General features: G+C 39.1%; 1 protein-coding gene across 3 annotated transcripts in view; it reads left to right on the top strand.

Moving 5' to 3' along the window:
* The window catches only part of NLK (nemo like kinase), a 62,331-nt gene that overhangs the window by 11,091 nt on the left and 25,636 nt on the right, over window positions 1–25,604 (top strand). For all 3 annotated transcript variants that reach the window (XM_075771743.1, XM_010309425.2, XM_075771744.1), the window contains 2 exons: window positions 23,713–23,842; window positions 25,466–25,521. In XM_075771743.1, the coding sequence (XP_075627858.1) occupies window positions 23,713–23,842; window positions 25,466–25,521 (186 nt within the window). The remainder of the gene's footprint in view (window positions 1–23,712; window positions 23,843–25,465; window positions 25,522–25,604) is intronic.

Raw genomic sequence — 25,604 nt, 5'->3', positions numbered from 1 at the left:
TTGGCATTCCTTAGTATGTCATATATGAATGAGCTACACACTGGCCTGTGGATGTAAAATGTGCCCAAATACCTGTGATTCAAGCGTGTAGATCACAGAACTGTCTTTCAGGGAAATGTTGCCTATGGTCAGAAATGCCCTAACTTGGCCAAAGTATAATATATTAAAGTATTTGAGATACTGATACTTTTAGTAGTTGATTATATAAAGTACACTGATTGCCTGGATCCATCAAATTGTCAGCATGTTTTTCTAGGTTTCAGAAAGTTGTCTACTGGGAGTTTCAGTAATCATGGGAAAAACAACAGTGGTGATCAACTGAACTCAGGTGTGTAGTGTGTGAGTGCATATGACATGGTACAAGTACAATGTTGGAGTACACGAGCACATACAACCTCACAGAAGAGAGACCAGGAGACTAGACAAACTGCATCAGGTGAATGCAGCCTTTTACCAAAACACATGGCTATTCAATACACCAAAACACCAGCAAACTCTGGACTTCATTTTAATATTTAAAGAAATGTCTTTTTAATTTTGTTGTGTGAGAGTGATGGATAATTGAAGGTAGGCTCTTATCAGCCTTGATATTAAATAACTTCCATGGCTGACTCTGGAACGTGGCCATGCGCAGTGTTTAAAAGTGCTTAGTAAGAATTTGAGCTTTAATCCTGAGGGCTGTAGCAGAATCAGTGTGTCCGAGTAATATCATTCTCTAAATTCCTGATGTGGTATTTTTCTATAAAGGCTTGGAAGCATATGTGTGTGAGTGGAATTTTTATGCTGTTTATGATGTTGGATATAACACCAGAATGGTCATAGCAGAATCGTTTTGTTGAATATGTACTTTGATAAATTATCTTCTGTTATTTCTTTAATTTTCTTGGAACATGGTATGATGGTATTCATGTGTAATTTGAAAACAATAAATTCAGAGCTTTCTGTTCAAGAACTCTTGCAGGAAATTTTATGGAAAAGTAAAAATACATTGAAAAATGTAGGACCCCTTGGACTCTAGAGAAGGATTTTCTTCTCCCATTCTCTTTCATATGCAAATACATTTTAACAGGTGCAAAAAAAAATACTTACCAGAGAAACTGGTGGTTTGGTTTCCTTGTCATTTTGGTATGATGCTATTCCAAATTTTAATCCTAAATCGATTCCTGGTTTCATGGCAATATTTTTCTTCATTATTCTGGCACCACCAGGCGGTGCTCTTATAGTTGTCTTCATGTTGTAAGCTAAATGTAGTGTCAGAATCGAGCCTTTGCTTAATGGGAGCAATAAAGCTGAGGATGGTATTGAACTGATGGTCAAGTAGTTATTCTGTCTTTGATCTACATTATTAGGCTTTTTTTGTTTGTTTGTTTGTTTTTTCAAAAAGCTGCTGACTTCCCCTTCTCCCTTGAAAGTGTGCATTTTATTATTTTATTTAATATAAATTCTTGTACCTATTGAAGAATATTTGTCTATGAATAGCAAAACTTATTCCATAAAGGTAGCAGCAATTTTCAGAAATGAGCAATCTTCTTCATGTGAAGGAATTGCTAAGATCTGTGCTAGCACTTGTTGAGCTCTGCAAATGAGACTTGAAAGCCAGTCTAGTTGTAGATTAGGGAGGAGAGAGTCTAGCATGTGGTCTGGGTCCGTGGACTCTGTTTCACTGAAAACCGTTTTATTTTTCTTTTAACTGTTTTGGTTCCTAATTAATAGGTTAAGGTTTATTACAGGAAATACAGGAAAAGTTCTGTCACGGTCCAGTTTGGACCCTTGTCATTTAAGTATGGCACTTATGTCTGGAGTGGAAGCTCACAGTGCACCGACTTCTGAACAGAAGTGTATGTCTTTCTGTCTTCTAACAGAGGACCTTTTTGGCTTCGTTTTTAAAGGCCCTTGACAACCGATATGAAACTATTTGAAAGCCCTAAATAAGAGCTTTTTCCCCCACACAGAGATTCCATAGTAAGCAGAACAAAAGCATTGTTAAAAAGGCCGTTTTCATATAGCAATATAACTTCTCTTTGGAGAAGATATTTCTGTAAAATCGTGTTGGCTCATTTACTTCAGATCTCTGATTTGGAGGGAGAATATCTTGCAGTTAAGCTTTCCGGAAGAAGGAAGAGAAGATATCAATTATTCTCAGACTGCTTGCGATCCATCTTTCTTAATTTTATCAGTTCCTAGGCTAGCGTTCTTAGGTAAAATGAACAAGAGAATTTTCTGAATCTCTTAGTTCTTTCTGAATCTCCTGTGTTCTCCCCAAGTGCTTTTGAAATGCTCTAGACCAGACCTCCTTGATGTTGATTTGTAGCTTGTGGGTATGTTGATGAAGCAAAATTATTCTTTTTGTTATTGTTCTGACTGACTGAAGGGGCATGGATCAAATAGGTCATGGAAAGACATGGTATATTCATAAAATTAATATGCATAATGCAATACTGCACAAGGTTACAAACGTAGACTGTAGAGAGTACTTAGCATCCAAGTGTGCCTTAACTTCAAGAGTTTTTGCATCTGGCTTGAGCTGTGCTAACAGTTTAGAAAGGTGCATCTGCAAACGAGCTCTTAACTCTTAGTGTGCATTTTAAAAAACCCAAACAGTCAGTTAAAACAATACAAGAAAAATTGTTTGTTGTTTTGTTTTGTTTTTTAACAAAAGTGAGGAGTCTTCCATTCAATTAGCATTTTTTCAAGTCATGATTCCTATTTGAATTGCAAGGACATGTCCAGAACAAGCACAAATAGACACAGGCTGAAAGTGATGTCTTGGGAAATGAAGATCTGCCAATAGTTTTGTTATGGGCACATGTCCTCTAAGTCATCATTCTGGATGCTGATCTTGTTAACGTGATGTATAGTTAAAGGACAATGGAGATTAATGGTTTATGTTTTCTTCTAGTTCAGCACGTGTAAATGAAAAAACCACAAACCCAAACACAAAAACAACCAAGGGTTGTATCAGAAAAATACCCAGCTCTTAAAGGGAAATAAACAGAATGAGTAGTAACAAGCATCTACCTTATTTTTATGTCTAAGTTCAAATTATTGGGGAGAGAAGCTCCCATGTAACAATTGCTGTTGAATTAAATAGGGAAAATTCTGCTTTTCCTCATCCCTTGTTCCTGTCACTGTTTTGAATTGACCAAATGAATTCACTGTTACTGTCCATGACATAACATGCCTCATCCTTGCTGACAGGTATGGTAAATATCTGACTTGAAAAACTCAGTTTAATTCAGGAGTTGTGTTTGGTTAAGGATGCAGTTTCAGAGCCACGTTGTGGCAGCCCGTCCGCTGTGCCTGAGCTAGCATTCATGTGACCGTGTCCTGAACTGTTAGTCTGCTGTTGAGGGCTGCTTCACAAGTGAATATTCAGATCATGAACTGGAACAAAAGAATACGAAATTAAGACCTGCTGGAATTCTTTTCAGGTTTAAATCTTAAAGCCATTGAAAGTTGCCATTTATGATCTGGCAGAGCAAGATGTTTATCTCCTCCATGTAGATCCAGACTGCTTCTGGAGAGGGAGAGTCTCAGCACATGTTCCATGGAATACTTCTGTGTCAGTGCTAAAGAACAACTAGCACAGATCCTGCATGCTATCAGTCTGTATGCGTAATTGTTCTAACAGAGAATGTCATAAAGCAATACTGATAAGCAAAAATACTAAAAAAAAAAAAAAAAAAAAATCTACTTTACCATAGGTCACCTTAATTCAAGTGAGTAAGAGTTCGATCTAACAGTTTAGCTAAAAGTAGTTTTTAATTATGAAGTGGAAAGAAAGTACCTTTTATTTGTTTTTTAAGTTATTACAGATAGCTCAAGGTATGAGAGTGCTTTTCTGAGCATATTTGCTCATTGATTGCATTTGGAAAGTCAGGATTAAGGTCTTCCACTGCGCTTTAATGGCAGGGCACTGACATACTTACCCGAGCCCATAATCTGAATTGCAGCTTTCCTCTTACCCCCGCTGAAGGAGAAAAGCATTTATGTTCTTTAGGTTTGGATTGTTTATTGTTTTCTGAAGCAGTTGAAGAAAAGTAGGTGAACGTTGACAGAATTGGGACCAGCCTTGACCTACTTGTGGCTTTTTCTCTGATCTCTGTCTTGGGCATGTCACCTTATCATTTTTATGCTACTGTTTACTCATCTAAAGCCTCATCTAAAATATTAAGAACTGACAGGTGTTTGGTAATTTGAATATTAAATGTATATATCATCACTCCCACAGTTGTTCCCAAGAAGATTTTGTCACCTATCATATGACCCAGTAAAGGGAATCCTTCTGTAATCATTTCTATTTCATACTCAACTATTGTTTAAACTTTGGATTTAAAGTGTTTTAGAGCCATTAGTTTCATTCCCCTTGGAAATTCTACATTTTCTTCCAAGAGTCTGTACTTTACTTTGGAATGTCCCAAGACTGGAATTACACCCATGGTAGTGATTTATGTTGTCACACGGTTTTTGACTGGCTCAGAATAGAGCAACATATATTAGGATTTTGGGGTCAGTTCATGGAGATCATTTAAAAGTAAATACAGCTTTGAAACCAATAGGTTAGACAAGAGCCCTGCAGGTCTGACTTCGGTGTTTCTTTGGATAAAGTTGTGAAGCCAAAACGGCTGCTGTGTGGGATGTAAATTAGTTTGGTTTATAACAATTCAGGTTGGTTTTTTTTTTTTGGGGGGGGGAAGGAGGAAATACACTTTCCTTGAAGTTCCTGTAATATTTTAAACAGTTATCTAAGATTACATATTGTGAGTAAGTTTTAAAAGGGAGGAAAAAAAAAAGGCCAAATATCACTGAAGGTGTGCGGTCTTCTTGAGCGTGCAGTCTCCTCCGGCACCTGCTTCGTGTGCCTGCTCACTTGGGCACTGGCACCGTGAGATTAACAGGGTTGGTTGGGTTTTTTGTTCTGCTGACAAGTGTTGTAGACCTTTACTAATATAAAAAAATAAAGCTTTTCATCAGTGTGCAGGGGTACCATCTTGCCAGCATCAGCACTCGGAGAGGAACAGGGAACAAGGCCTTTCAATAAGGACCTTGACAGGCTGGAGAGGTGGGCCCCTGTGAACCTCCTGAAGTTCAGCAAGGCCAAGGGTAAGGTCCTGCACATGGGTCAGGGCAATCCCAAGCACAACTACAGGCTAGGGGGGAGAATGGATGGAGAGCAGCCCTGAGGAGGACTTGGGAGTGTTGGGGGACGAGAAGCTCAACATGGGCCAGCAATGTGCACTGGCAGTCCCGAAAGCTAACCATGTCCTGGGCTGTGTGTCCAGCAGCATGACCAGCAGTTTGAGGGAGGTGATTCTGCCCCTCTACTCTGCTCTGGGGAGACCCCCCTGCAGTGCTGCGTCCAGCTCGGTGGTCCCCAGGACAAGAAGGACATGGAGCTGTTGGAGAGAGTCCAGAGGAGGCCACGGAGATGATCCAAGGGCTGGAGCACCTCTGCTATGGAGACAGGCTGAGAGAGTTTGGGTTGTTCAGCCTGGAAAAGAGAAGGCTGCGGGGAGACCTCAGAGCACCTTCCAGTCCCTGAAGGGGCTCCAGGAAAGCTGGAGAGGGACTGGTGACAAGGGCAGGGAGTGACAGGACAAGGGGAATGGTTTGAAGCTGCAGGAGGGGAGATGGAGATGGGATGGGAGGCAGAAATCCTTCCCTGTGAGGGTGCTGAGGCCCTGGCAGAGGTTGCCCAGAGAAGCTGTGGCTGCCCCTGGCTCCCTGGCAGTGTTCAAGGCCAGGTTGGATGGGGCTTTGGGCAACCTGGGCTAGTGGAGGGTGTCCCTGCCCATGGCAGGGGGTTGGAACTAGATGGCCTTTAAGGCTCCTTCCAACCCAAACCATTCTAGGATTCTATGATAAACCTTTGAACTTTGCTACTCTGCCTTATGACACCTTTTGTAACTTAAGCCAGTGACTTTAATTGCTGGCCAGTAAGCATATCACACCTTTAGGCCCTGATCAAATGTATTAAATGAAGACATAAAGCTAATGTAATAAATATTATGGATGAGGTTAAAGGAGCAAGACCATTCTGCGTGATCTCTCCTTTATTTGTGAATGCAAAATGAATTTGTGAATTTGTGAGTAAGAGAAACGTGTGATGTGTTCTGTTTAGCATTAGAAAATATACTGCACATCAGCCAACAGAGCTGCAGTAGCATATCTTTCATTTTATACCTGAAGTACATTTATATTTTAATCTCTGAGGGTTTGGTATGGTTGATGATATCACTGATTAATGTTTCAGTTATTGATCATTATAATTAATTTATTACTCAATTTACTTCAGTCTGAAAACACTACCTTGGAAAAGGGAAAAAAAGTCAGTGATAGAGACCAGCAAAAATCAGTCATCACTGTTTTTACATTGATAATTTATTTTGTTCCTGCATTATGCAATTATTAAACATTCAGGTAGACTTGCAATGGAAAAATTTCTCAGTTCTGAAGCTAGATGTTCATTCACTGCCTTTAGCAAATCATCTGAAAAGGTATGCTTTGCTTCAGATAAACATTAGATATCATACTGGCATAGTGATGCTGTCCTGTCATGCGGAAACACCTAAATATTTGTTTGAGTGATGGTGATATACTTTATCACAGTTGGAAAGGGGATCACGTTAATTCTTGGGAAGTGTTACAAAAGCAGAAAGTTAAGGTTAAAAGACTTGAACGTTGGCAAGAACAATACTGACTGCCAAATACTCAATACCTAGGAGTTACTTAAAAAAACCCATATATATAGACAAGGACTTGCTTGCTGAAAATTTAGATTTTGCAAATTTTACAGTACTTCAGTCATTGGATTAGTAAGGCAAACAGTCTCATAGAATTATCAACCAGATGAGGAATTGCATTGGTTACACATTCTGCCTGTCACAGTCGTGAAAGAATTTTGAAACGTCTTCTATCGCTCTCAGCAGGCTGTTCATTCAAAGGTACTATTTACCTGTCTATTTTAGTCTGTCACTCTAAAATCTTAATATTTCTGAAATTGGTTTTTGAATCTAATAAAAAGGAGTGGTTATGGCTCCAATGTAATTGAGACTGTCAAGGAAATAGGTGGAATTTTTACAGCACTATGAGACTTGATGGTATGTGACAGAGGATCATTCACTTCACTGGTCCATGGTAATGGGAGACTGATGTCTCGTTAAACTCCCTGTTCATAAATATAAACCTGATTTTTTTAAATATTTTTTTCTTCTTTGCAAGGTTGTGGGTCTTTCTTAAATCTTCATTAACATACACTAAAATAAAAGCACTTTGACATTCCAAAAATAGCCCATAACCCTGAAGCATCTTCTAGGCTTTTGGATTGTACAGGTTATGAGTTTATTTCACGCTTGTGTTTTGACATGTCCCTTCTGTTCCTACCGTAAATCAAAGGAGGAATGACTCTGCGGTGTTGATCACATAGAAATCTTTACACCAGAAAAAAACCCAACACATCAGCAGTTTACAATAATTTACATGAGTAAAATGTACAGAGGAAGCATCAGAAAAACTGGTGTCTGGTTACCTTGTCTACAGTGACAAGGAAGCTGCCCTTAATGTAGTTGGGCTCTTTACCACTATCGTCAAGATAGAGAAAGGATTATCTTCAGTTATGAGAAAAAGCTGTATTGTCTCTGAAGGAGTTAGCGCTAAAAGAGCTTTTGTCAGATGTGCTGTTCGGTTTGTTTCTCAGCTCTTAGTTTTGGTTTGTTCCGTAGAGGAGGAGTTGAGACGTCTCTGGTTAGTGTTTGCTTTGGCCGTTGTTAAATGTTGGTGTTGGGAATTACAGTACCTTTATAAGCTTAATGTGTGTTTTAAGTAATACTTTAAAGTTCTGTGGTTCTAATATCCATTCCTGTGCAAGATAGATAAATAAAAATACTGATGTCTAAACTTCTGGTAAAAGGAGTGGAAGAGAGAGTGGCAACTAGGAAGCATTCTGAGTTGCAATACTGTATTATTGTAATAAATATTTGTAGTATAATAAGGAATGAACAGGATATAAGATGAAACTTGAAAGGTCAGTAAATAAGATTTGCCTCTTCCAGGTAAAAACCTTGATGAATGTTCACAGATTTATCATTACTACAGAATTTGGGGAGATGACTATAAATAGCAGTATTTCATAGAATTAAAAGGTACTGTGAGCCTCATACAACAAATGTATCAAAGTCCTGAGGCGTAATACTTAACCAACAGATAAAACTATTTCCCTTGGTGGTAGCAGAGAGCACTGGAGTTTAATTACTTTGAAGTACTGTGTTTCAAATATTTGTTGCAGGCTTTGGTTTGAATATTCTTCTGATTTTTTTTTCACTTGCTGGCAAACAGCCAAACATGATAGTGATGAAAAAATGAATGGCTGAAATAGCAGAGGTTTAACCTGAAAGGTGAAGGATTCAGATATTGAGATCAGGTGCGGGGCTGGTTCCCCGTGATCATTGTGTAGCTTCATTGGAGTAATGAGGCGAAAAGGAGTTTGGTCACTTTTTTTTGTTGTTTGGTTTGTTTTGTCCCGGTCCCCCTGCCCTGGAGAGGGGGTGGTAGGGAGGATGAGAGGTGCAAGGAAAAGCTGCTGGTGAAACTTCAGATGCTGGGGATGATTGCTGCGGGAAACTGGGCATCTGTCTAGAGGATATGACCAGAGACTTTATTAACCTACTTTGCTGTGGAGGTGCAAAAGTATTCTAGGAACTGTGCCAAAGCCTGGAGGCTTGTTGGACATGGAGAAGAAGGTTTCTCACTTGGATTTTCCTTGGCTGGCTAGTGGGAATGGGAATAGAGGTCAGTGAATTGGGCCAGGAAGGTGGTGGTTTGTGTAATTGTGGTATATGCTTTAAAAATAAGAAAGAAATACAAAATACATGGAGATTTATATGTTTATTGGGCATGTTAGTTATTTATCACCATCACAGACCTTACAGAGCTATGCCATTGACTGAAAAAAAAAAAAAAGAATTGCTTTTGTGGCAGTAAAAAATATATCTGAATAAATGTCCTGTATAGTGTAATAACTTATTCTAGCTGTGGTTCATATGGGCAGTTGAGAAGTAAATAAAAAGGTCTCAAGCATAGCCAGAAAATTTTGTGTAAATGGGGAAATAAATTTGATTTGGAAAGCAGTTTCAATTTTAAGCTTCCGTGAAGGAAGACAAATTAAACATTTTTAAAGATATTAACCATAACAGTATCCCTTTAATTTTCTATCCTTTCTTTTAAGTAAGATACTCTGAATCAATTTTTGTTCAAGGAGACAGATTTCTTGCAGTAATCAGTTTTGCTTTTAGCTCTGATTTTTAAAGAATAAGTGATAATGGCGCACATGCTTGAGGGTGTGATTAGAACGCAACATTAAAAGGCTTTTTAGGACATCTATGGTTGAAAAAGGAGCTCTGGAGAGGTCTGCATTTGGCAGCTGAGCAAGACATGAATAAAGCATACCTTTGAAGTGTGGTATGGAGAACAAGTTGCTTAACCCTTTCACATAAAGTACCTTTTAGTGAAAGTTAAATCTAGGTGTTTTCTTCAGGCTCATCTGAAAGTTATACATTAAATCCGTATTCAGTCTTTTCTTTCCCTGAATGAATCCTGTACCTCTAAAAAGACCACCTGTCAAGAAAAGACTTGGCTGTTTGGAGTAACTTACAATACAGGTATTCTGGAGCGCCTGTGAATATTTTTTTATTACCTTACAGTATTCTGTGAAGTGTGTTGAGAAAACTTAATGAAATGCTGAGGATGCACATTGGTAGTAAGTTAACTGTCTTTTTTTTATAATCTTCTTAAGGAACTTATTTTCTGTTCAGTGTCTTTAAAACACACACAAACTCTTGTTCAAACGCAAATTCCTGGATGTAAAACCTGCTTTACTTGCCCAGATTTTAGGAAAATACTTAGCTGGTAGAATATATTTTTGTAGGTTCCAGATTCTAAAAGCGTAAGAAGTTTTTACTTCTGTGAACATCTTCACCCAACTTTTATCAATCCATATCAATCTGCAAATGACTTCTCCATTTAATATCGTGTGATCTGTTGTGTGAATGAACGCTGAAACTGATGCAAACTCCTGAAGCTGACCTCCAAAGGTGGGGAAAACGGGAGGACTCTGGCCATGGACTGTCACTTCTGGGTGGACTACTGCCCTTGAGTCCTAATGCAAGCTGATGGGACGCTTGGCAGTTTAGGTAGGGGACAAAACTGGAAACCAAGTGGAGGTCTGTATGGAAAATGTTCAGTACGTCCCCCTCTGCCCCCAGCGGTACGGAAAGAGTTTGCACCAGCCAGCCCTACAGATTTACCATACAGACCTGTGTTACCTTGTAATGTGGCCAAAAGTACCCCAAAACTAGATAAATGTCCTCTTTTATCCGTCTGCCATTTATATAAAACTCAGCAAATGCTGTTAGTGAAGGCTTCTTAACAAAAACCAGTTGAATCACAAATATTGAACAGCCAGTGTAATACTGCTTCCTCCTGGCGGGTGGTCTGCATTTCACCTGTAGCACCTCACCTCCAGTTGCCAAGTGCAGTGGTTTCAGGAGAGAAACCAAGCGTTTCCACAGTATCCAGACCTTACTAGGTCATGTCCACAGCGAGATGCTTGAAGTCTGGTAGTGTACTTAGTGCAATTTTAATTTTTCTGGACCTTTGGCTAGCTATTGTTTTACTTGATCTGTCAGACACAGCTCATGCTTCCTATGTTAGTCAGAATGTGTCACTTCAGTTCTAAATGAGATATTTTCCCCAAGCATGAGCCAGGCTTAGCTGTAGGTAAGAAGAGAGTAAGAGGTGAGCTGAGGAAGAGGAGGAATACTGACATTTATTAAAAGAATCAGAGCTCTTTGATCTACTAAAAAAGGAAATTTGAAATAGATTTTTAAAAAGTGTTTGCTATCACCATTCATAAATCAATTACAACATGTTTTGTTTTGCTTGAGTAGCTTGAATAAATAACAGCTTCCAAAATATTTTTCTTTCCTGTACTTTTTTAATGTTTACCTGTGAAGACTGCTGCACATCTTGCCCTCTGCTTCTGTAAACTTCTATTATCTTCATTTTGTTAGCTGAAAGACTAACTTCACCACATCCATGTTTTTGAGGAAAAAAGGCTTTGTATCATAGTTAACTATTTAAATTCCTTTTACTTAGTTGTCAGGACAGAGTATCCCATTGCCAAAAGAACAAAGCAAGCTGCTTCCTTGTGTTGCAAAGGTTATTTTGTAAGAGTAAAATATATATCCGAGAGGGTGGTAGGTATTGTGTCCTCCAGCAGTAGCGATGCTGTTACATCCTCCAGTCGATCTTTTCAGCTCTTACCTCTCAGTGTCACTGCGCTGGCTGCATAGTTCCTTGTTACCTTCATACTGACTGGCCTTGCATGTCTGTGTCTCAAAGCTAAATCTAAGTGAAATCAAAGTTTTGCTCCGCAATATCTGCTCAGCTATCTTTTTCAGTTTGCTTTCATATCGTATCTCTTAAAGTAATTTTTTTTACCCACTGTTAATATTTCATTGTAATATCTTTGAAGTATTGCCAGCTGGAGACTGCTGCAGAGCAATAGTGACCTGAAAATCATTAACAGCACAACAGTTTCTTAAATATCTCAAAAAATAACAACTGTTCTTTTTGATAATGTCTTTTAACAATGAAACCTTTTTCTTATTTTTTCATGGTTCTGTGCTAAAAATTCTGTTATCGTTACCAGCTTTTACTCAGTGCATTCTTTCGCGCTGTTAGCAATGGGTTAATCTGTGCTGTAGCTACTGGGGGCTCTCTGTGGGCAGTGATTTGCAGCAGGATTGTGAACAGATTTTGCGGAAACTTTTTAAGTCCATGAACTGCTGGTGAAAATATGTGGTCACGCTTTGTCAGTGTGTGTGTTACATGTGTGTGTCTTGTGGGCCCCGATTAGCTACTTAGGATAAGCGGGTATTTAATACAGCTTGCAGGTAGGATAAAAAGAAATTATGTAATTTATCCCTAGACCTGTGTCTCTGGCCGCTGCATGAGTACAGGATCCACCTTTTGTCAGTGCCCTTCCTCACTCCAGTGGGTAGTCATCCTCAGATTCAGCGTGCATCTCTAACTTCTCTGCTCCTTCATCACTGATGAAGCTACAACTGTCTGATCTGTTGATTTCCATTTGTTTATTCTTCCTTAGTGGTGACGGGCCTCATGCTCTGAGTTTAAAACAGCCTTCCAGGGAGCTTTGGTCATTGCAATAGAGTGAGGAAGACTGGACACTGCACTGTAATATCTTCCTCTTTCTCATAACTTATCTGTGTGTGGCTTTTTCTTTAAAAATTATAGCTAAAAAGATTATGAATATCTCTTAAATGGGATTATATCAGCTTTTGCATCTCTTAAACAATGTGTGTATAGCCAGAGGGTAAAACACATTATAATACCATACTAATTGCGTGAGTGTGTATGCTAAAAATCTCTTGTTGTGAAAAATCCAACAAAACCAAAACCTAACTCCCTTTTAATGATGCCGCTCAATTAGCCACCGCTCCTGTTTCTCACTGCAAAGGGGAGCCTGTCACACCACTAACAGGGCAGGATTTAATGTGGTTTGTAACATATAGCACTGACTCTCAGTTCAGACTTGGCACACAGGGGAAGAAAAGGCTCATGTAAAATTAAAAAATGAGGGTCCTCAAATCAGCAAGCTTTGGTTATCTGCAGACGAGGCTTGGTTCTGAGCTGGTGCTCTGCAGTTAAGTGGTAGGGTGAGGCATTTCTAGAGAAACAGTTCATGTGTAATTTAAGAGCCCTCTAAAAGAGATTAATCCCACCTATCCCTCTCCTTATTGACTGGACAGAACCAGTGTGACTGACTGAGATCATATTTGACATATGCTTAAGCTGTCATTGTTACTGAAAAAGCAGTCTGTCTGTCTTCCCCTTTGTCTCGGCTACTTGTTTTCCTGCTTTCTGCTTCGTTGTGCCAGCACAGCTGTTTGCAGGGCCACATGGGGAGGCAGCTCTGGCAGCCCAGCAACAGCCCTCACCCAGGTCAAGCATGCCACACTTAGAGCCTGAGATTGGAAAATTGACTTTTAGGCTACTAAAGTTAGACAAAATGATTTAGCATTTGAATAATTTAACTTCCATTAAGAATTGTCACAAAGCTTTAAAATGTATTTGATATGTGTTGGTGAACACCACCACTGGCAGTCGGGAACCATTTTGGACAATGAACTCTTCAGTCCGTGATTGGAGAAAATACTTCTGTTGATTAGGCAGGGTCACTGGAGAACGTAGAACATTACCACTGTCCTGTCTCACTCGTACCTGAGTATTTATAATAGTAGAATTGTTAAAGCAGCTACTTTGCATTGCTTAAAAACTCAGTATGTGTGTATAAATTTCCTTGATAGTCTTCAAGAAGAAATCTGTTGTTAAGAGTGCATACATATATTGTTTTATTTTCTTAATGATTTCACACATTATGTGCATGCTTTCCTCACCTCTCCCCTCTGCTACCTAAGAGTCCATTAAATGTTGTTGATCAGTTCTTGTTGTGTTTTGGTAGGGCTTGTTGCCTGCCCATAGTTCTACAGAGAGCAGATGTGCTGTATCTGAGGGCTTGTTCCTCTGTGTAAACTTCATGTACCCAATCAAACATTTCCCAGACAGGTGATTTGATAATTGCACACCCTCTCCCAGCCCTTTCACTTCAGTCTTGGGAATCTTTTGGTTTTGTGAACTTTTCTAAAGGATTTTTTATTTCATCCCATGCTCAGATATATTCTGAGATATGCCAAGATGTGATTGATTGCGATACCGTGTACTGAAAAAGTGATATATTGGGTATCACATGCCCTTTGATATGAGCTGCATTATTTGTTTGAGTGGTATCTCAAATATGCTTGGGTGAGCAGCTGAAATGCTTGTGGCACCAGGTTTGTTATGTATCTTACAGTAAGACATTCTGGAAAAAGTCCGCATGATTAAGAGTCAAGCGGCTGAGGAGAGACGTTGACTAAGAAGAAAACCTTGGAAAGTAATCCTATTAAGTCCCCCGCTTCTGGTAAGTCCGGATGTAAGTTTATAGGTATTCTCTATGAACGTAAGGGAAGGTTCACTTCCCTCTTAGAACAAACTCCATCAGTGTTTTCCCACACTGCCCCTGAGAACATTCTTTCATTATCTTGTTTGTGTGTAATAATTGCATGGAGTAGTCACAAACTTGTTTTTCTACCAGTTGAAATGATAGAACAATGTGTATGCATTGACCTGGATTCAGAGAGAGAAAAGGTTACTGTTGGCATAGCTTCCACCTTGAAAATTTGTCATCAGCGTGGCAGAGAGTTGCTAAAGACTTATAATATGTAATTGAAAAGGCTAAATGCCTGCAAGGATTCTTTGAGATAAGAATTGTCTTTGAAAACATTTTAACTAGGGGTCTGGATTGTATCATTAATCCTTTCTGTAGTTCCATTACTCTTTAAAATTTTATTATTTCTGGAGTGATTAGCCTGCAATGTAAATAGAAGCCACAGATTTTGTACAGTATCTTTTTTCTCGATATGTTTTATGTCAGACTCTTTTAAAAAACTTTTTATGTAGTTAAATGTAATAAGACATTTGTATTATGTATAATCAGCAGAAAACCCCGTTTCCTGATGGAGAGAGGAATGGCCCTTCTACCTAGGGTACTGGGCTGCAGTTCAGGAGATGCAATCCCCATTTCGGGCTCTGTCCGTAAGCCCCCAGCGTGACCGAGGGCCTGGTTTCCTGCTGTACCTAATCTGGTGTAATTGCAAACTGCTTCCAGAAAATCACGCCGTCTTGCACTTTGCCCCAGCCGTGTGCTCGCACAGCTTCCCCTCTGTCACATCGAGGGATCGGCTGGCTTTGGGATGGCTTCATCCCGCTTGCTGCATGTTTAACGCCGAATCTGTCTGTGCGGGATTGCTGTGCTGAACCGACTCGCCTCATGGGCAGCTGCTGGCTCTCTCCAGCACCGGCAGGAGCGCAGGAACCAGTGATGGGTCGGAGCGGGACCTCTCCTCCCGCAGCAGCCTGCGGTTACACAAGATAGCGTAGTGCCAGTAAATCACTTGGGCTAGTACGTCCTCATGTGACTTGCCTGTTGAAAGGATAAAACTCTTTTGCTTGGGATCGTGTTGTTATCTGTGATGGTTTGGAGACACAGGTGGAGTGAGGGCCCCTGTGCCTGAAAGCTTGGCTACTTCTTTACACGGTTTGTTCTGGTGAAACGAGCGCTGGCTGCTCTAGTGAAAAACGTTACCTGCAAAGTCTGCTTGGGCATGAGCAACACGGTGCTGAATTACTGCTGTAGAGAAAGGTATAAAGGTTCTGGTAGATTTGACTATCTTTTAAAGAAAAGGTAAACCAAAACAAAATATATATTGGTTCTTGTTGTATAATAGGCAGGTTTAGATTTATTAGTGAATGCAGGACTAGATATGGAAGAATTAAACAAGATAGACTGTAAGTGCCTTGCAGCCTTTCATCCAGAATACATATAATACGTTCTGGTTAGGTGTAGGAAGTTTAGCTTTCAGCTTCATTAAAGATTTCGCAAAATTTTGGTGTCTGAAAAAAAATGGGGAATATTTCAAGAGGAACGTTTCAGTCTCATGTTAAGCATTCAAATAGATGTGTGTTTGACACTTGTTATTTACAAGAACTAAAGTCTGAATTAAGACAAATTGTCTTGTTTACTTGTATCTTAATATCTTTACTTTCGTGTTTGTATTTGTTTTCCCCCTTTTTGATTAGAGGGATCATTTTCCTCATATTTGTAGAAAGGGAGAACTGGACAACCTGATGTTACGGAGAACACAAACTGTTCAAAATAACAGCATGTTATCACATACATTGAGAAATCAAGAATAGAGAAGTAAACTTTTGGAAGGTTTTGGCTGTAGTAGTCTCGGTGTTACCTGTACCAGTAGGTGATACGGCTACAACACATTTTTTAAAGTGGCTGAATCATGAAGCCAGTTAATGTAAATGTTTTCTTTACTTTCTTACGTTCCTCTTAAGTACTAAAAACTCGGTAAGGTAAAAGGGAGAGCATCTGCCAATAATTTTTTTTTACTTTGACAAAATTGTATTGTTTGATAATTTTTACAATGTAATATTCTACCGTTATTGTGTAGGTAAGGTGAGAGAGAAGGGCAGATGCGTGGGTGCTGTTAGGAGCCACAGGCAAGGGCAGGAGGTTGTGACCGGGTTGTGTTAGGGACCGCCTGGCCAGGCAGCCCTCCTCCAACGGTACCCAGCCGCTGGGGTGGGCACGAGTCAGTCGTACTGAAAGACTTGTAGCTGCTCTGAAAGCAAAACGTGTGACTTGGTTTAATAGTATTAAAAGTAGCTTTTTGCCATGGCTTGTACAGTATAGTAGAGAATCCGTAATGATTGAGTGTTCTCACAGAAACATCTGGAATCTTATAATTCTTCAAGACATCATTAAAGCCAAACTAGATATTCCTTGATATCCCCCCCCGATTATATTTATTAACTTATTTTTTGTTCCATACTTATATATATTTTTTTTCAAAGTTATTTTTGGTTCCAATCTTCATTTCTTATCTCCTTATCCCCAGCTACAGTTGATGCTTAATAAGTGAAACCTTTGCAGACTTCAGTAGTAGCTTGAAAGAGCGCCCCATTGACTCTGTGCTGAGTGATGGATAGATTCCCTGCCTGCTGTTCACTTTACTGCCAGATTCACCTAGGGTGTAATATCCTAACAAAGCAGAGGAGGGAATTGAAATGTGTTCTTCTGAGAACAGCAGTAAGTAAAGCTGCCTTTCTAGTTGTTCTCTCAATTAGCTCCTAGGAGATTTTCGTGCTTTTCTAGTTTCTCTTGGGGATATGTGACCTGATAGCATATTGCTATAAATAATTATTTTACTAGTACCAAAGTAGGTACTGCACACAAACACAAAGCAACATTTTCAGCATCTTTATTGGATGCTGTAAATACCAGGTTTTCAGACAGGCTTTTTTCTTTCTTGCTTGCTTTTTTCTGTCTGTCTTTGGAATGCAGTCCTGACATTTCTGATCTTTATAACTTTGATTGTTAGTTTTGTGCTGCCCCTTGAAGTGAAATTGCTAGTGAGCGGTATAAAGCTCACGAGCTAAGGCAAGGGGGTGATGAGCAGTGAGAAATTGTTGTGGCTATGGGGGAGAGCGTAGAGGAATTGCTTTCTGGCTGGATATTGCAAGTGATCATTACTTGTTTGTAGAAGTGGGTTATTTAAAAGAAAAAAATAAACTGCCCTTAAATGCATATGCCACAGCAACCCCATTTAACTCAATCCTTTATCAGAGAGAGGAGCACCAGGAAAAGACTATTCACCTAAACCAATTTTTGCTATATGGAAGCATTTGAAAAAGCAGCGGAGAGCAGGCACACCAGGCCTTGCATACACACCTGTGGTGAAGCTTAACAGTTCTGCAACATGTTTAGCTCTTTTTGTTTTTTAAAATGGGTCCTGCAGCTAGTAAAACTGGGCATCAATAAATCTGTGGTAGCTATCAATATAAATCAGAGGTTTGTATTACTCGATTAAAGACCAACCATTTTACCAAATCTTTCACTCTCACTAATGAGGCTGCATGAAGCTATGTGCATGGGAGAAGCGTAAGAATTAATTGGGCACTGATGTTCGCTGCTGTCAGCTGCCTGATTATGTTCTGATTTAACAGAATTTAGTATTCCTAGATAAGTGTCATTGTGGAAACTAAACTAACGAGCTGTGTTACATCAAGGTACAAAGCACCGTCAGTTTTCTCCAGCGAGGCTCAGCAGCAGAAGAGGGTTGGGAATTGGTACTGAAAAGTTTTAAGTATTTCCCTTCAGTCAGAGAGAAAAAGAGGATATCTGTTTCATATTTTGGGGGGCAGTGGTTGAAAGGATTTTTAGGCATTCAGCAACTACTTTCATATCTATATAATCTTTCTGAGATATAATTTTATTGTCAAATGTTTCCTATAATTCTTTTTGAGTTTTTTATTTTTGTTTGGGGTTTTTTTGTTTGTTGTTTTGGTTTTGGGGTGTTTTTGATAAAGGAATTGGGAAAGAGGTTAGACAAAGTGCAGGCTTAATACCAATAGGAAATAATAAAAATTTTGCAATTTGTATTACTGCTTATGTGTAATTAACATTGATTTATGAGAACTTTAATTTAGGCAACTCTAAACTGCCTCATGACTTTCTACAGAGCAGATATAAACTTGCTCAGCTGTAGATGGTCAACATTCACGTCCTAGAAATTCATTTCAATCTGAACTAGTTTTTGTAAAAGCTGACTGCTGGCTTCTTGTGTTCACTTGCAACTAGCATGATTTTGTTAGCAGTACAGCTGAAGGGAGTGTTTCAAATCCATCAAAAATCCTATTTTAGGTATCTTTTTACAGTGACCTCCACTTCAAACTTTCTGGTTTTCATTTGTCTGGTAGAGCTCCAGAGATGACTTTATCTGCATTTGAGTCTTGGATTCAGATTTGTGGTGTTGAATATATTGCTTTCACAGTCGTGACCCGTATCGCCTCCATTGCTGCTGGCAACGCACCTTGTAGGCAACTGGAAGAAGTTGTGTGCATTTGACTGTGGTTTCAACATGTAGATGCCATTTGATTTGGGTGCTGAGGTCAGGCTGCTTACTTCAAGCAGTTGTTATGGCTCACTAAAAATCATCCCAGGCATACCTACAGAGGCAGTGCAATTGAAAACCAGTGACTGCAATATACAATAGCATATATTTAATGCTATTCTGTATTTTAACATTTTGGTAATTTCAGACAGTGTGAGAGGAGTACTTCTGTTCTTTTAAAATAATGTCTTAAATTTCAGACTTTGCCTGAAAATAGTTCGGGTCATTATTCTAAAACTTTATTCTATTTTAATATTTTATTAGAATTGGGAGTGACTATTTTAATCTATAATTCAATTAAAAGGACACCTTTCGAGGTCTTCTGGTAATTTTGTGTGGTTGTATGGCACTCACATAAGCATAGGTTATAGTTTTTGATAGTTTGATTTAAGACTAATAAAATGAAAATATTAGCAGGTTTTACTTGAAATTTCATTTTTATTCAATAGGACTATTTAAATAGAGACGTAACTGTAAAAATCAGATGTTTGTTTAGTATATGCATTAAAAGCACACTTTACATAATATTTAATTTATGTGATGTTCAGTTTGACAAGTAACTGGACATTGAGGCAGAGAGGCGTGTGAACAGGGTCATTTTCACTGGGGAAGGCGGCAGTTGCCTGTTCGTTATCTGCACAGCCCACGGCTCGTTAGCTAATACAGATGGGATAACCCGGGTGCTGCAGAACCAGGAGGGCTCAGCCCAGCAAGGCTTTCAGCAGGACAGAAGAGCATTCCTCTGTAACCGACTGCAGCACTTATCTCCGTTCCCTGGTACTGTTTGTGCTGAACCAAAGCAGCTGCTACCCCGAGTTAAGAGAGAACAAACTCAACACGGCGTGAAATTACTGCACTTCCATTCACATTCATTAGAGTTATATTGTTACCAGCTACAAGCATGACTGGTCTTTGCATGAATAATAACAAGAAATGCTACTTTGTGGGTTTTACCTTAAAACATTAACAAGACACAATGCAAACTTTGAAACCATGTGTATTATGGTCCATCTAATAATATATATTATTGCATTTTTCTTGTCCATTGCTGGAGTAATACTTATAAGATTTGGAAAAAGGCAGATAGGAAGTTTCGAAACAGAAGTATGGTTACAAGGTGGCTATTAAAAATAATTCCAAAAGGTCTGGAGTGTTGGTTCCCGAAGCTGTGTTGCTGCCACTAGAACATGGAACCTCTGCTATGTTTGTCATGGGAGAGGAGAACCAGTACCCAAATCCTCAAGTACCGAACAGATGATTTCCCCCTGGCTCAATTAGAAAAAAACAAGCAAGCTAGCAGCAGCTTGGTTTGGTACCTATTCCTCTTCAGCAGATCACTTTCATCCTGTCTGCTGGCAGGTTGGGTTTCAGAAACAACTCTGTTGCCTGCCTTCAGTTCACCGTCGTCGTCGTCTCGGTGCTGCTGCGACAGTCAGACCCAAACGTGGCTAGAAATGCTCTCTGCGCATAGGTGTAGTGGCCCTGCTTTTTATCTCCCCGCGCTCAGAGCCGTGGTGCCTTTGGTCTGAAAAGCCTTTGGGACGTTAATAGTGAGGAAACGCCTGGAGAGCAGAGAGGACTCTAGTACGTGCTGGGTCAAGTCAGCAGCGTAGAATTTTCCTCAACAGGTTTTGTTACGGTCTTTTGGTTCTTATTAGTCTTTATGTCCCAAACCAAAGCCAAACTATTATTGCTCTTTTTTAATAATGCTGGTTTTATTGATTGATTAATTGCATGTCGTTCAAGCACTTTTTCAATTTATTGTGTCTGTTTCACGTAGATATGTGAATTGTATCGCACGTCTGACCAGTTTATGAAATTTTCATATGTCAAAAATACCTAAAATTTCAGAGCTCGTTCTGATACGTTGAGTTATCTGCTTGTTAACATTTACAAAATGGGTTATTCTTTTGTGACTAATTGGAATGGTGTCTTTCTGTTGTGATAGTACTCAAATTCAGAAGCTGATTGCTATAGATACAGCCTAAATATACAACCAGGAGCTTAAAAAGCTTGTAAAGCTTCCAGTCCCCAGAACAAGAGGCAGAGTGTTTAGCAAAGCCACGAGCTGTCTGCAACCAGTTGTATGGAAACTTCCTCTTGCTGTAACAGTCACAGCGATGCCCAAGTTTCAGATGACAGATTTTTATCAATCGGGGAAGGGTGCGTTACTAGTTTACAGCTCTGGCTCCGAAAATATTGCTGTTTGTGTTTTCTGGTTTGTTTAGATCTGTCCATTTCAGGTTCTGTTAACCTTCTGTGATTTGAGGTAAAAAGCAAACAGAAAACCTATTCAATCTGTGAAGCTGCAGTTGATTTCTTCAACGAAGTAAACCTAGAGACCAATTGCCATTGTTTTTTACTTTGCACTCTTTTTTTGTGCAACCCCTGGACATGATCAATGAAGATTTTTCAGTCTTTCTTTAGAGAAAGTTGTTTACTGCACTCATTTATTACAAATAATAGAAATGGTAGAAGTAGATGTGAACTCTCTCAAATAAGCTATCTGGATCTTAAGCATTGTTTAATTCTGTCTTCAAATAAATGGAAACAATTTTAGAGAATTAATTTGTTTACAGTGTAAAATAGCAATTGTGTCTATTTAAACAAAATTATTTTCTTGTAGTTACTTTTTTAGATATGTTTCTAAGGAAAATAATGAAACAAACCCACATATTTAATTTTCTTCACCTTATTCAAAAAGAATTTTAGAGCGTACTCTAAATATGCTGTAATAGATCATAAAACACATTTTGAAGGTTTTAAATCAAATATTTTTCATAGCCAAGATAGGTATTTGACTCTTGTTTTAACTGTACTGTTGAACATACCATAGATGAGGAAGGTGCTTGTGGTCTGCCTAGGTACTAAGTCATGTGTGCAGAAATTTCACGTTGTCAAAGGTCTCAGGTCTTTCATCTGTGTGATACTGGAGTGCATTGTCATTGCGATCCACTAGTGGAATTTCTTCCACAGCTGCGAATATCCTCTTGGTAGCAGTTGTGTGTGTGCAGTGGTCAGCAACAGTGTTTGAAAAGTGTTCCCCAAAGGGAAAAATTGGTAATTTAGTAGCATCTGTAGTGTAATCAGTGAGGATTTTTATGAATAAAATTTTACAACTTTGTTTTTGTAGCAAGACTGTACCTATTTAATTCCTAGGAATCAGCAGCTTTTAAGGTGGGTTTGGTTTTGGTTTTTTTTTTTACAGATTAGAGGTTTGGTGGATTGCACTTGGTTTTTTAAATGATTTTTTTAAAAGTTGGTAAAAACTTGGCAGGAGCTAGAAATGCTGTCTCATAGAGAAGAATACCACTAATTACCTGATCAGTGGTGCTTGACCTTGTGAGCAGTGGGAGCTCTCAGCTCATGCTGGGATCAAATTTATATGAATTTGTGAGCCACTGCCTGGTACTGGCCCTGCTGCGTGTCATTCAGAATCTGCCTCTGCCATAATCCTAAAGCCACGGCCAGCCTGAAATGTCGCCTACTCATGATGAATAGTACCTTGTTTTGCAAATAGACTCATTGAGGTTAACCATCATCTGTGAATGAAGTTACTATACAGCGAGGGAGGATATTTCAGCCTGGCCCATGGTGAGTGCTGAGTTGCATTAACAGTGGATTTTCTGTAGCTCTTCCAGTTTTCATTCCCTTTCATTCCAGTTTAGGCTAGAGGCAAGAGGCAAAGGTCTTGGAGAAAACAGGAAACATACTGGGAATTAGAAGACCTTTTCAGATTCTTTTCAGCTCTGTGTTTCCCACCATAGAAATAGTCTGGTATCAACTTTCCCGAGTCTCGCTCCGCCCCTTATTTAAAATATAAATATGCAGTGGCTATGATAAGTGTTCTAGATGAGTGTGTTGGGATAGTTCTCTCTTGATTCCAAACCACTAGTGTCAGTGGCTACTTTGGACTTTTTGGATTGATTGGTTTGTATTTTGAAGTCAGATGTGGTACTTGGAGATAAGGCAGATATTTGATTACCCCGTTCTAATTTTTTATTTAGATACTTACAGCAGCATGGACCTGAGACAAAAGAAGAAGCCTTCCCTGTTGTCTGTAGGAGAGCCACATGATAGAAAAGCCAGCAACTTTTTCAGGACAAATGTAGTCATCAGGGTACATAGCTGGATGTAGATTCTTATGTGGTTACGGCATTGCACAGAAAAGAAAGTTATTTTGGTCATCCCAATAAAAATATGCAGAAAAAAAAGAAGGTTTCCTAAGAACTGAAGATCTAGAAACCCTGTTTTGTAGTGAGGTTTGAGAAGCTTCACCTTAAAAACCATGATTGGGAATTGAGGCACCATAATCTCCTTGCTCTAGTTTTATGGTTCTCATTATAAAATTCTATTTTCAGAACCTAATTACTTTAAATTAAAATACTTGCCATGTGCAAAGCACCTTATAATTTCTGAACTACTATACTTGCATCCCATAAGCTCAGTGGGAGAAAGACAGCTATCATGCCTGTTTTACATTTGTGGGAACTTAGACACCATGTGCTGTTGCTTCTCCAGATGTAGTGATTTAGTGATAGATCAAGTAATAGTCTTACACTTGCCAGGATTCTGTCAGAATGGGATTATTAAATTTTTTGCCCTCTTACGAGAGGAAGAAGAAAGCAGTAGACCCGACAAGATCAAATCTGTGTAACTGAGAAAATGTTTTACTCTTAATAAGGTCTTTTCTGGGAGGTGGAGGAGATGTTTGTCGTCACATCCGCCCCTTGGCTCAAGGTGTTGATCGAGCTCTGAGCTACAGAGTGTGCCAGTGGCAGCAGTGTGTGCACTGATGTGCAGGGGTCCGGCCACTTAGCAGCTACCAAGCTTGACTGGGGGTGTGTGTATGTTCTCTGACCAAAGAATGGTCACACTGCAGTTTATGCAGACTCTATAGGACAGTGCATAATGCCCTTTGCTTAATACTTTTTTTCCCCAAGAACTGTCTTCGTGTTGTTTTGACTCACCGTCTTAAGTTGAGAATGATAAGAACTCTAAAATATTCTTTTCTAATTTAGAAAAATCATCTAACAGTAGTATGTGATGTTCTAAATCTTTTATTCTGTAGGTCAGTAACAGATCCACGAGATGGAAAGAGAGTTGCACTCAAAAAGATGCCCAACGTCTTCCAAAATTTGGTCTCTTGTAAAAGAGTCTTCCGGGAGTTGAAGATGTTGTGTTTTTTTAAGCATGACAATGTAAGTAAATTCGAAGTAATTTTGAAGTCTTTGATAAAGCCTAATTGTAAAATGGAGCTATCTATAATGGAAGTATTTTTTATTTTAAGTTATAGAATATCTGAAATGCTTTAAAAGCTCTCTAATTTTATGGTTATCAGATTTCCTGGAAACTCAGATATTACTGTTGCAAATACTATAAAAAAATGAAGTTATTAAGAATCTAAGGATATTCATAATTTCCCTTCCAAAATGTTTGCAAATAGACAGGCAATACACTTCCACCTAATCTTATTTTAGACTTTAGTTAAATGGCAATCTGCACAAAACCATGCCAGCTGGAGATGCGTTCGCTTCCAAGCTATTTCTTACTCCATCTTCCTCTCCCCTCTGTTGGAGTTTATTGCTCTCTTAGTTCTTCTAGCAGAGTGGTCGTACAAGCACTCCCAAGTCTGCCTCAGGTAAAAGCAGCTAGGTTAAGTTAAAACATTAAAAAAATTATTTTAATTGACCCATACAGTTGTGTCTGAAGTGAATCATAAAGAACTTACAGCAACTGTTCCACAAGTGCAACTGTGGATGTGGTAACTTCTCCCATTGAGGAGCAGCAACAGGCACGTTGGGAGTACTGTCTTCTCCTGGTGGAGTGGGATCAGAAAGTGGGTGTCTGTTTCAGAACCTATTTCATTGCTTTTCCTCCTGTTTTAAAGTTTTTAAAAGCCTTTTTTAATCTGAGGTTATCATAGTCCAAGCGAGCTTTTATTTGTGCTTAAGCACTGAGTTCAGATAAGCGGTGGTTAGTGGGGCACGAAAGAGCCAAGCTGCCTTGCCATCTTGTACCATGCAGAGTCCGCCCCCCCGCTATCATGCATCCGTGGGAGATGGATTCTGGGACGAGATTTCTTTAGAACTGGTACCTTAAACTGCTCCTCACCAGGGTCTTTGTTATGGAGAAGACTTTACTGAGGACTGTAAAATTAAATAAAAGCATCTCCGTAAGCAGTCAGAAGTTGAGCCTGATAACCACTGACGTTTGTGAACTTCACCCAAATGTCAGATATTCCTAGGACAGGATCTAAAAGACTACACCAAGGCAGTATTTTTTCCTGTGAGAGGATGTAAATTCAGTGCTGCTGCTTTTCTACCTTTTTGCTTTGTACAGAGCGCTGAGCTTCCGATTCAGAATGTGAACAACTTTAGGGTTTGTAATTCCCATGTGGAAGCAGTGTATCACAAAACTCTTAAAGGTGAAAGGCAGAACAAAGTGTAATATCTTTTGCTTTTGCATTTCTTTGCTAGAATTACTTCTTTCAAATATTTTGCGGTTATATGTATATTTGAAATAAACCAATTTTTATTGAGTAGATAAATTTGTGCTTTTAAGCTAGTACTTGAACAGCTGGGAAAAGTTTCTTGAATTAAAAAAAAAAAAAAGAAAAAGAAAAAAGAGAAACCCTGAATGTACAGAATATCTGACTTGGTGGGCTACTAAATTCACATATCTAGTGAGACAGACTAGTCGTCTGTCGATGTGGGACAGAATAAAGCTAAGCTCCATAAGAAAGGGGCATTCTGACTGTCTTTTGAAAGGGATTTGGTTTTGTTTGACTGGGATAGGTCTTGATCTTGTGTGGTGTTTCCTAGGTACTCTCTGCCCTCGACATACTCCAGCCTCCACACATTGACTATTTTGAAGAAATGTATCCTAAATATAAAATAGAGCATCTTAATTGAGGTAGGTGTAATTTTCATTAGCTTAGAAACTGCAGGTAGTTGGTGGAAT

This window comes from Balearica regulorum, chromosome 19 (assembly GCF_011004875.1).
Source record: "Balearica regulorum gibbericeps isolate bBalReg1 chromosome 19, bBalReg1.pri, whole genome shotgun sequence".
NCBI lineage: Eukaryota > Metazoa > Chordata > Aves > Gruiformes > Gruidae > Balearica > Balearica regulorum.
This window is presented reverse-complemented; position numbering and strand designations above follow the sequence as displayed.